The sequence below is a fragment of the Anser brachyrhynchus genome (assembly GCF_964034855.1).
Source record: "Anser brachyrhynchus genome assembly, chromosome: 2".
In the NCBI taxonomy this organism is placed as follows: domain Eukaryota; kingdom Metazoa; phylum Chordata; class Aves; order Anseriformes; family Anatidae; genus Anser; species Anser brachyrhynchus.
The window spans coordinates 24,512,918-24,524,202 of NC_137695.1; the positions used below are offsets into that span (position 1 = coordinate 24,512,918).

The window sequence follows — 11,285 nt, forward strand, 5'->3', positions numbered from 1 at the left end:
AAGTGAAGCAGTATTCTCTTAGACTGGGCTTCTTTGTGTGTTGGAGAAATAGCCACACAGCCATTTGTTTTTTGACTGACAGTTCATCAAGAGGTAGATCTGTTTGAGTTCACTTGTTGAACTTCAGATGTGCACAAGATGAGCTTCATTTTCTTCTTTCTTTCAGGTTAATTTCTCGCATGTTACTTTGTTGTATAAAATTACAAATGGCTTCTTATTGCATACATTGGTTGAAATTCAGATCACTGAAGGGATTTCTGCTTCTTTTACAGTAAAATTTTGGAGAAATAGACTGAGTAACTTGCTAATGGCACTCTACAAAAAGATGCAAGTTGCATTTACTCTGTGTTTGACTAATGCTGTGAACATGTCATCTCTTTTACTAACCTTGACTTTAAAAAAAAAATAATAATCCTACTGAAGTTCAAGAGTGTCACAATTTGACTGAGAAACAAGGAGTGGGTAGTGTTGCTGTCATAGTCTCTCTGCCTTGCTTTATATTTTTTTTCTTGACTCCTTTTCAAGATTTCACATTATTGTTGAAAGAGAGCTCATCATAACATAAGTTTATATACAACATAAATGCTATGGCTTAACTCTTTATCTCCACATACTCCTTGGAGGGAAACTTTGCAGAAATATTACTGTATTTGTAATTAGTTTGCAGAGAACAAATGTTAGAGCAATAGATTCCTTTTGAATTATCATATCATTTCCATTTGTGATGGAACTGAAGAAATTCTGTCTGTATCAACACATGTATCTTCCTGCTGCTGTTGACCTTCTTCCTTCTTGAGCATGACTAGAAACTTGACTGAATTTACAGCAATGTCATCTTGCTTGATCTGTGACAAATAAATATTGACGTGAGCCCTGAGAAGCCAGGGACAGCAGAGAAGAGACACTCCTAATCGGAGCCCCTTGCAAAGCAGTGTGAAGGTCTTCCATACTTGCCCTGGGAACTCTGCACGTTGCCCTTAAAGGAAAAAAACCTGTGCTTTTGGCGATATTATGTGTTGGTATGGTTTGTATCCTCTCATCCCACTGTGTTTAATTGCCCTTCCAGCAAAGAATTAAAGCAGATTACTTCAGTTAAAGTGATGTGGTCTGTGACTGCTGCCTGCACAGCATGAATCTGTGTTTTGAGAAGCAAGCCAATGGTATATCCACTGCATCTCCCCACTGTGATCTCGATCTACCTCTTGCTTACCATATGCTTTTTAGTGCACTGGAAAGGGGTGTTTGTTAAGTTGCATGTGCTCAAACTATTGCAAAAATGCATAGAACTCTTAACGGAGAGATCAATCAATAAACTTTTGCCTAAAATCCATTCTAAAATTCCATCATTTCAAACAATTTATCCCATATAAAATGCTTGTATTAAATTCAATTCTGGTGCCTATTCCTGTTAACTATTAATATGAGAACTGGTCTGATGGGGCATGGAGTAATATCCTGTCAAAGCTTGTGCTGTCCCCCAGAGTTCAGCTCCATAAAGGCTGTGGAGTTTTGAAGTTCTTCAGTTGAGGTGCCCCTGCAATTGTTGTCTGAAATCTGATTTTTTTTTTTCCCAGGGTGATTCCAATGTGCACCAAAGGATGAACTGAGCTTTTTCATTTAGCCAGGGCATTTTACATTTATATCCTTCAAAGGCAGTACTTTTTCCTATTCACTCAAAAATCAATAGGGAGTTAGTGATATGAAGCGCAGATCTTAAAGAGAAATATTGCTCAGTAAGACAGTCCCCATGCCCTGCACCAGCTGTGGTTTCTATGCAGTATTATTCTTGTGGCAACAGGGAGCAGTTGAATGATCAGAGGGAACCACCTGTATTTGTTGTTGCCATGATGTATTGCAGTATGCTTTATGAATATATAGCTGACTGTAATATTTCATATATGTGTTTGTGGATGGCTGCTCACAAGAAAATGATCACTCAAGGGTTTTGATTTTTATGTTTAGAGTGCTGAAGCTTCTACTGAGGATGCCTGACAGGGCTAATTGTTATTTTGACTTTATCTTTCTTTTAAGCTGCACTATTTCATTTATTTGTCTTGAAACCTCTATGACTCTTTCATCATCTTTTCCTTTGTTTTATGTGCAATCTATTGCAAGTGCCATAGGCTTTGGATAGCCTGAAGAACTTGCCATTGTTTTGTCTGTCACACTTTTTCTTTTTAGCTATTTCCTAAGCATTACTCTATGCGATGCGAAGGATTGTATTCACATGCTCCCTGATACATTTTATGTGCAACAGTCCAGTTCACAGATAATATGTTTTGTGGTTCATGTCACCTCAGCGACTTAAACTTTCTGAACCGTTTCTTTTCTTTCTCGGAAATTGTGTGAAATCAGTGTTCATCTACAAATGAAACTGCTTTCATCTGTGGAGTACCAGATGGCTGGAAAAGGAATATATATTCATAGATTATGAAAATGCACTTTATAGTTACCTACTTGAGCTGCCTGATATGTTTTCTTTGTTTATTTTTTTTTCCCATCAATTTCTTTTTTCAGTTGATAAGTTTTGAAGATTTTTGTAGGCTGCTTTTTATTATACATTTTACAGTCAAGACACAGGTTTATAAAGCGTGTGAGTGGATGATTTATAAAAATTTCTAGTATTAATAATCCCTCATAAAAACAGTAACTACAAGATGAACTTGATGTAAAGCTAATAACTTGTTGCTGAAGTAAAATGCCAAATGGTGGAAAAAATGTTAGAGTAGTGTAAGTACTAAAATAAGTTATTAAATAATTATTCTGGCTGAAAACATTTTAAAATCATGTAAGCTTAAAGATTCTAACTAGAAGATGAATCATTAACTATGTCAATCACTTACTGAGTGAATTTTTCCACATCTAAAAGAAATATGGGAGGTTCTTCTCTGTAGTTGCATAGATTGAAAAGAGCGTTATACTATTTGCTTCAACCTGTGAAGTAGTTTACAAAGGTAACAAAACATTATCATCTCTTGTGACAGGTGTGGAAACCAAGGAATGAAAATTCATTGTATTACTCATTGACTGTACAGTAAAATGTGGTACAAAAACTAGGATAGAACATAGCTATGTTGAATACAAATGCTAAAAGTTATTGGATAGTAATTTAACAACATTATCATGTATATTCACAATTGGAATCACAGATTCAGGGAATGGTTTGGGCTGGAAGAGACCTTAAGGATCACCCAGTTCCAACCCCTGCCATTGGCAGGGACACCTGCCACCAGACCAGGTTGCCCAAAGCCCCATCCAGCCTGGCCTTGAACACTGCCAGGGATGGGGCATCCACAGCTTCTCTGGGCAGCCTGTGCCAGTGCCTCACCATCCTTGTAGTAAAGGAATGATAGACAAAACACTGAGGAAATTTGCAAACTAAGTGCCATTATGCACCAGTATACTTACTAGTTAGCCATGGGACTCTCTGGAAAGATCCCTGTAAGTATGCAGAATTATGAGAAAGGCTGCTCTACTTACAGTAACACCACTACATTTATCTTTGAACCTTCTTTATGAGAAAATCAGGTTTTGTGGAGCCTGAAGGGATGTGAAATGCATTGAGGAGGACCAGGGCTGTACCTGTCTCTCCCTGTTGCCTGTCTTGTGTCATTTTCTTCCAACAGGGACGGAAAAGTGCAGCCCCCATGCTGAGGCAAGCAGCTGATATTAGTGCTGAGTGATGTAGTTTGGGAGGTAGAGAGAGGGACCTAGAGTAAATTCTCTGATGTTGCTCACCAGCTCCTGTCCAAATGAGGGCTGTGGTATTGTTTGTGTGAGGTTAATTTGAGTCCTGTGAAGAACTACATCCCTAGGTTCCAGTGGCAATGCTCATTAATAATTCAAATCCTTCACATCTCTTGGAAATCTTTGATCTCTCTTTTTTTTTTTTTTCCCAACCCTAATAAATGTCAACAACGTGAAATATCTTTAATCCACTGGTCTCTTTTAAAGCAAGGTAAAATTTGTTTAAGATGGAGCTTGAAAGATGATGGAAGTCAGAAAGATAAATTGATGAGCCAGGTTATTCCCTTGAGTGTTACACAATAGAACTCTAGCAGGGCTGTAAATGTTTTTGTAAATTCCAACTGTAAGTGATTTTCAGTAATAGAAATATAATCCATGTTTACATTGAACAGTCTTCCATGTTAATTTTTAAAAGAAGTGAAATCAGTTACTCTTTGATGGAGTAATCTGAGGTGACAGTGACTTTGCTTCTGTCAGGTTGCTTTCAAAGAAAAATTCTGGCAGAGCTTGGTTTCATTAGGTGATCATGGTCTGATGTGGGTTTCAGACATGCATTTCTGACCTTAATATCACTACAGGGTATGTCTAATTAGATATTTTCTGAATTTGATCATCACACTGAGCCTTTCATATAAATAAATATTTAGCAATTGAGAGTTGCTTTCCTTCATAAAAATTAATTCCTTGAAATAAGCATCAAAAACATGAGCATCATACCAGTACTGTCTACTGATTTTTCTTTGCTGAAGTGTTCCCAAGCTTAACACTTGCTAGAGTTATGAACTAAGTCTCAACTCCAGCCAGCGGTAAAAATCTGTGTTAAATAAACAGATTGAAATCAGAGTGGCAGATTTTATGTTAATTGAATCTTTTAAATGTGTTATATTTAGAACATTTATTGCATCTAAATATAACTGAAGAACTTGTGAAAATAGTGTTATTGTACTCTTTTGTTTTCTGTGTGGCATCATCAGCATTATCCCCAGTAAAGCCCATTAAGTCATCAGTTACTTTATATTCATCACTATTATTTGTTCTTAATGATGCATTAAAGCACTAAATCATTTATAATCTTCTATGCTTTCTCATAAATGGTCATTTTTATCAATGTATTTATTTTGGTAATACTGATATGAGCTGTTCTAGAAAAGGCTGAATGACACATTATATTAGAATTTTTTGTAACATCTGGCTCATTTGTATTTTTTATAATATACAGACTTTTACCATATGCCACATAAAAGTATTCGGACTCATTTTTCTTTTGCCTACATTGCATGTAAAATCTGAAATGTATTAGAAGAGATTATATAACATTAAAACGCTGAATTTCCATAAATTTGAAAAACTGTCCACCAGCTGCTGGTGATTTAGAGTAATGTTGCTTTGTGTGATCGTTAATGAGGGGCTTCAGGACTTCTGTCCTTCTCCTGGAGATTTTTGGATAAGCGAGAAAGAGAAGTGCTAGTTTCAGAAGGAGGAAGGCTTGTAAGTTAGAAAATAGGAACTTTATAATCAGTGTTGTCCTTAGTAGAAATTAATGGGACAGCTAACAGGATGGACAGAAGATAAGTGAAATCCTTGGCCATGTTAAGTGTGTTGTTTTGAGATGACGTGGAGTTGTTTATTTTGGGCAAGTGAGCACAAGAGGTGGTTTAATGAATCCTTGGTGTGGAAAGGTGCAGCAGCATTGACTTTTGCCTGTCTAAAATGCTCTCTGCCTACCAGTTTTCTTCTTATATTTGAAAATAATAAAAATACTGAGCATGCTTTGAAAGTTGTGGAAGACGAATGTGAAGTAATATATGGGGGGAGTTCTGCTAACCTAATTGGTACTGAAGTCCCAAAGTCAAATTCTGATGGCTTGCAGAAGTAGTTTTCTCTGTGTCTCTTTTTTTCAGTGTTGTTTCTAAGGAAATTCTAAGGAAATTGCCACATTATTTTGGCAAGTCATTACAACATTCAGGGCATAATTTCATGACATAGCTGACTTGATCCCTTGGTGAGCTGCTCCTCAAAGAGGTGGTCCCAGTTCTTGTATATCTTCTAGTGTTTTTCTCTTTTTAAAATAAAAAAAAATATATGCATTTTTCATTTTTTAAATATGATTTTGTTTTTGAAGGTTCAGTCTTCTCCTTTTTAAGCTCTCCAACTGTCTTGCTGTAGGGTCAGGCAAGAATGAGAGCTGATACAAGACAGCAGCAGGAGTGTGTGGCAGGGATTTAGCAAGAGGAAAGCTTTACCCAGAGGTAACCATTAGCTCTTCTCTGCAGTATCATCTAACTGCATCCTGAGATTGCATCAGTGGGAGAATAGCTAAAGGATGTGAATATACACACCTATCTCTTTTAATTGATGATACTTTGTCAATTCTCGTACCTCCAGATGTACTCTTAAAAATTGTGCTGTTTATAGAAAATGAGCTCAAGAAAAAAAAAAAAGTTTTAATGACTGAATAGTAAATAAGAATAAGGGATGCTTTTTTTTTTTTTTTTTTTTTTTTTTCCCTGGAAGATGTAGATTGGTATTTTGGATATAAACAATACCAAAAGGGAGAAAGCAATCGCAGAAGAACACTGCTTAAGATTAGCTCAGTCATTTTAATATTGTTAAAAGTTGCCATAATACCTGTCAAGATGATGGTAGGTAACAATGACAAAGTGGCAGTGATAACTAAACAGCACAGCCCACCTACCATGTTTGAGAGCACTATGTAATTGTGAATTCATCAAAGCGAGTTCCATACTATTGCTGTTTGTGTTATTTATTACCATTAATAAATCAATGAAATGCAGAAGTTTGGATTAAAAAGAACATAATCTGCACAAAAAGAGGTGCTACTTTTTAGTCTCTCTGGCAAGAGAGTCTACATCCATGTTCCTTAGTACCTCAGTGATCTGCTTTTTCCATTTTCTTCTGCATTGCCTTTGCTGAATAGAGATCCATCCTATTCTTGATCTGCAGAATGAGCTTGCTTTTCTTATTTAAATTCCTCCTGCACAGTTATTTCATCTATTGTAAAATAATCAAATTATCTAGGTGTCTAACTTATTTATATGCATGTGATAGGTGGGGAGGTGTATTGACGGAGGAATTGAAAACTGCACGTGTATATGAACCATGTCTGTCATCAATCTTTCTACTTCTGCCTTTATTATGGTTTACTCTTCTGTCTGTGTATGACATACGAAGTTACATGAGGCAAGAGGTATCTTTTTCTGATAATCACAAAGAGAAATCCAGATAATGTGGTAGGGCTAAGCTGATAATTATCTTTCAACAATGACTAGTGGCTTGAGACTTGAGCTGATGCCAGTATTTTGAATAGTAGGAAGGTGACAAGTAAAGTGTCTTGATAATCAGGGTTTCTGAAGTTGTTCAGAATCACTGTGCAATGCACTGTATAGGTCTAATGAGAATCTGGTTATAGTAAAAGTTAATCAGAAGAAATAATACAGTAGCTGTCATGTCACTGAAGTCATATAACTGCAAAAATTAGAAGCTCGAGGGAGGGGATGAGTTCAGAGTTGGTGGATGTCCATGTCATCTTGCTTAGAAAAATGAATACATCTTGTAGGGTCCCGTTCAATAGGAAATTGCTTCCATGACTGCAGGAGTGTGAAAGCTCCAATGCTTCCTTGGGTCTTGTGCCTGTAAAAGCCAGTTTTGCTTTTAGAGAACAAAATTGAAATATTAATAGTATTTATTTGGAAACTTTTTGGTAACTTACCCTCACAATTGCTTGTCATATCTTGGGAGTCTGTTAAAGCTTCAGAGGTATGAGTTCCTTCCTGAGGATTTTTAAATCTGATTCAGTTTTTGTGAGATTTAATTTGGCTAAAGTGGACCAACTGGAGTTTTAAGGCCTTGAATGGGATTAATGTGTAGTGAAATTTTAAATTCCAGAAGTGAAATCAGCTAAAGAGATATGAGAATAAAGTGACTTCTGTTGTGAAGTTTTGTCCCTTGGAGCACCAAATATTTTTAAGGGTATAAAAGAGATTCTTTATAATCTAAAACTAGTCTGGGTCATGTAGTCAAGAATGTACCTCAGGAACAATTGTGCCCTGAAGGGAAATGACCTAGAATGACCTAAAAAATATTTCCCATCTCAAACTTCCACAGCTTTTGGAGGGTAGTAATTATGGGTGTGATGCAGTGGGAAGAAGGCAATCAGTATAAATATGGATTTACTACAAGTTGAACGATTGATTAAAATCATATGCCTTTTTGTTTGAGGGATTTGATCAAATACAGGACAGATGCATTAAAACCAGATTCCGCAATGTGATACTTCTTAACAAAGCTTCAGTTTAGTGCTGTGATAGAAAGGAAACAGACTGACTCACAGAAAACTGAGATCATTTCTTGAATTACATATGGGTGTGAAAATATAAAGTTGACATTATGGAAGCTATGAAGTGTTTCTTACAGTGCTATAAATGAATCATTGGTATTGACAGGAAGAAATTGAATAAGTACATGATGGGAAACAAGTTTTATTAGGAGAAATACTGTTCCTGCTTTAATTTTGTTTTTTATTTTTCCTTCCCTTCCCCCTTTCCCTTTCAGGGTAAATGGAAAGCTGGTGGCACTGAAGGTGATTAGATTACAAGAAGAGGAAGGAACCCCATTTACAGCTATCAGGGAAGGTATGCACAGATATTTAATGAGTATACTATTATTATTATTCTTTTTTTGTAATTATGTTGCACTTCTTATTTCAGTGCAATGCTGTAGTGAATAGCTTGAGGATTCAAATTATATGATTGTGTTCTCTGTAGGAAGAAACTGGTTCTTCAAAAACAAAGACTCTAGTGTCGGAGTTGTTAAATAATGCAGCTCTGCCTCTGCTTTGGCTTACGTTAGATTTACTATGTTTGTGAGTACTTAAGAGCTCACTCATGTTTAAGGTGGGTGTGAGAAGTCCCGCTGGAAGATGAAGGAACTGTGTAAGTAGTGCTTCTTGCCTGGAGGCAGAATCTTAAAATGAAGGTAGATGTAAATTGTCATATACCTGCGGCATGAAGAGAAGAAAAGCTTTTCTTGATGAACGCAATCAGAAGATCAGGGCACACAAAACAAAACCATCGTAAAAGCTGTGTAGCGTTTGGACTAGCTTTAGTTTATTTTCCCTTCCCCATGGGTTTGGGAATAACTCTTCTCTAGCTCACTCTGAGATGTCTGTCATGCTTTCTGCTCTGCTCCCTTTATCCTCCCTTGTCAGCCTCTTTCATGCTCCCTGGTGACAGCTGCTTTATCTGAGCCGGGCGGTCTCAAGCTCCTTTGCAGAAATTGTTCTGTGTGCCTTCTCTGTGTGAGCCTCCCCTGTAGGATGGCACTAAAAATGAGCTTTGGTAGAGAAATAGTAAATAAATTGCCATCACAGAGCTGACTCAAACTCAGCTAAAATTGATAGTGAACTGAAGAGCTGAGACTGTTGTGGCTTTTGAGATGTCATTTAAAATAGTCTCAGCATCAGACTGTCTCAGCATCATTCCCGAAGCAGGAAGAGCCAGTGACATCCCAGAATCTCAGCTTCCATAGGGTCCAAAGAGCAGATCCTGTGTGTGAAGGGTGTGGTTTCATGGACATGTCAGCCAAAGTCCCAGCAGCTGCAGCCCTGTTATCCTTTGCTCCTGCCCTCAGGCACATTTGGCACCGTCTGCACGCCAGCAGCAGTGTTCCCGTCTGCTTGTGCTGTGAGCCAGCCTGGCACTGGACTGGGAAAACATCTCCGTTTAGTGGGACTGACATCCCGAAGTTAGAAACTTGTAAAATACTGTGGATTACCTTCTTGAGATTTAGCTACATTTTACATTTTAAAGGCAGTTTCTTCACAATGGAAGAAAAACCGTGGGTGGCCAAAATATAAAGGAATTTCATCAGTTTTTGTGTGCTTTGTTTGAATCATAATTATTGAATGATCTAACACATTTATTCATAATGGTATACATTTTATCTGAGTTGCCTGTTTCTGCAGCTGTGCCATGATAACAAGGTGTGTAAGGGGTTACGAGCACAGCTTTCAATATTTGCAATGCCGAGTTCAAGGCATATCAGCCTGTGTTTCAAATATGTTTATTATTCTCCAGTCTTTTAGTTTATAGGGTACTGACTTAATAAGAAAATAGTATGTACAGTTTTCTTGTGCCTGTTTAGTGACACTTAAAAGGTTTAATGTGAGCTTGGTCTAGATGAAAGATTATAGCGACATAACTGTCAAATACAGAATAATGCTTTTTCTTTTACACTTTGTTGTATCAGCTCTGTATAAATAAGTATTCTTTAGGAGCAAGAATAGAAAATTTCTCGTTGATTTTTTTAATTATAGAAGCCCACTTGCATGAAAATATTTTTCACACTGTCTTTGGAGAAGTTTTCCTTTTAGCTGTGAGTTCAGCACCATGGTTATTGCTGGTTAAAATTCTTGTACTTGGTATTAATAAAACAAAGCTCTTTTCTAGCAAAGCTCATAAGGGTATTAATTCATATATATTTTCTTAAGTATGCAGTATCTGAATGATTTTGAGGGGACTATATGCATGTTTTGTGTTTCTAAGTATTCATCTAGGCTGGGACTAGATACAAAGACTATTATGCTAATGTGAGTTTTTTCTGGACTTTTGAAGACTTTTGGTTAGGAGGAGTCAAAATCAGGTTACAGGTAGATTCTTTGTTGTTTTAGTTGTGTGTAAAAGTACTCCTGTCTTCTGGGTAGTGGAACTTCATTTGGATCTGTGAGAGCTGTTAGAAGAAATACAGTCCTAGCTGTTGTATATATATCATGTAGAAGTCAGACATACCTGACATGTAAGTGAGAAGGGATAAAATCTATATTTAGATTATTTGGCTCTTGCTTTTCTTTACTTTGATTTTGTCCAAAGAAAATGTTAGGGCCTGAAAAGTAAGGAAGACTGATGGTAAATTGCAAATGTAACTTTTAGAAGGTAATTTTCACGGGGTGATGCCAGACCTGTATTATTTGACAGTAATGCTGCAGCTGTGGGCTTAGCTAGTAGGACCTGAAGAAGCTGTTGCTTTCCCCTCTGCAGCATCCAATCCATCTCAAACGTGCAGTGTTCTATAGCACAGCAGTGGCTGATCTTAGCAGCATAGGTGGGAAATGGAAAGGAAATGCTTCTATAAGCTCTCGAAGTTATCTGATAAGCTTGAGACTGAAAAGCAGTAAGAATGAGACACTGTATTAAGCAGATCTCTGTTGGCTGACTGAGGCCTCCTGCCTTATAATTTAGACTGGGACAATTAGAACAAGGGTAAATACCGCTGAAGATGAGATCAACTTCTAATTTTGGTTATCTGAGTAGTAGTGTTGTCCTAATCAAAAAAATGCATGTATGGATGGTATCAGGAGCCAGAGGTCTGTAGGAGGGCGTTTCTTTCCAAAGTCTTTCATAATGGAGGAGCCAGGCAGGTTTTGACTTTGACTTATTCCTTATTTTCTAATTTTCCATTAGTGCAAGGCAAATTCAGGCAAAAGTCTGGTTGTTTGTAAATTGAAACAACTGTAAATTAGC

At 37.1% G+C, this 11,285-nt stretch overlaps 1 protein-coding gene across 4 annotated transcripts in view; it reads left to right on the forward strand.

The window, feature by feature from the left end:
- CDK14 (cyclin dependent kinase 14) overlaps positions 1 to 11,285 on the forward strand; it is a 348,887-nt gene that overhangs the window by 102,383 nt on the left and 235,219 nt on the right. For all 4 annotated transcript variants that reach the window (XM_080582561.1, XM_080582560.1, XM_080582563.1 and 1 more), the window contains one exon: positions 8,320 to 8,399. In XM_080582561.1, the coding sequence (XP_080438687.1) occupies positions 8,320 to 8,399 (80 nt within the window). The remainder of the gene's footprint in view (positions 1 to 8,319; positions 8,400 to 11,285) is intronic.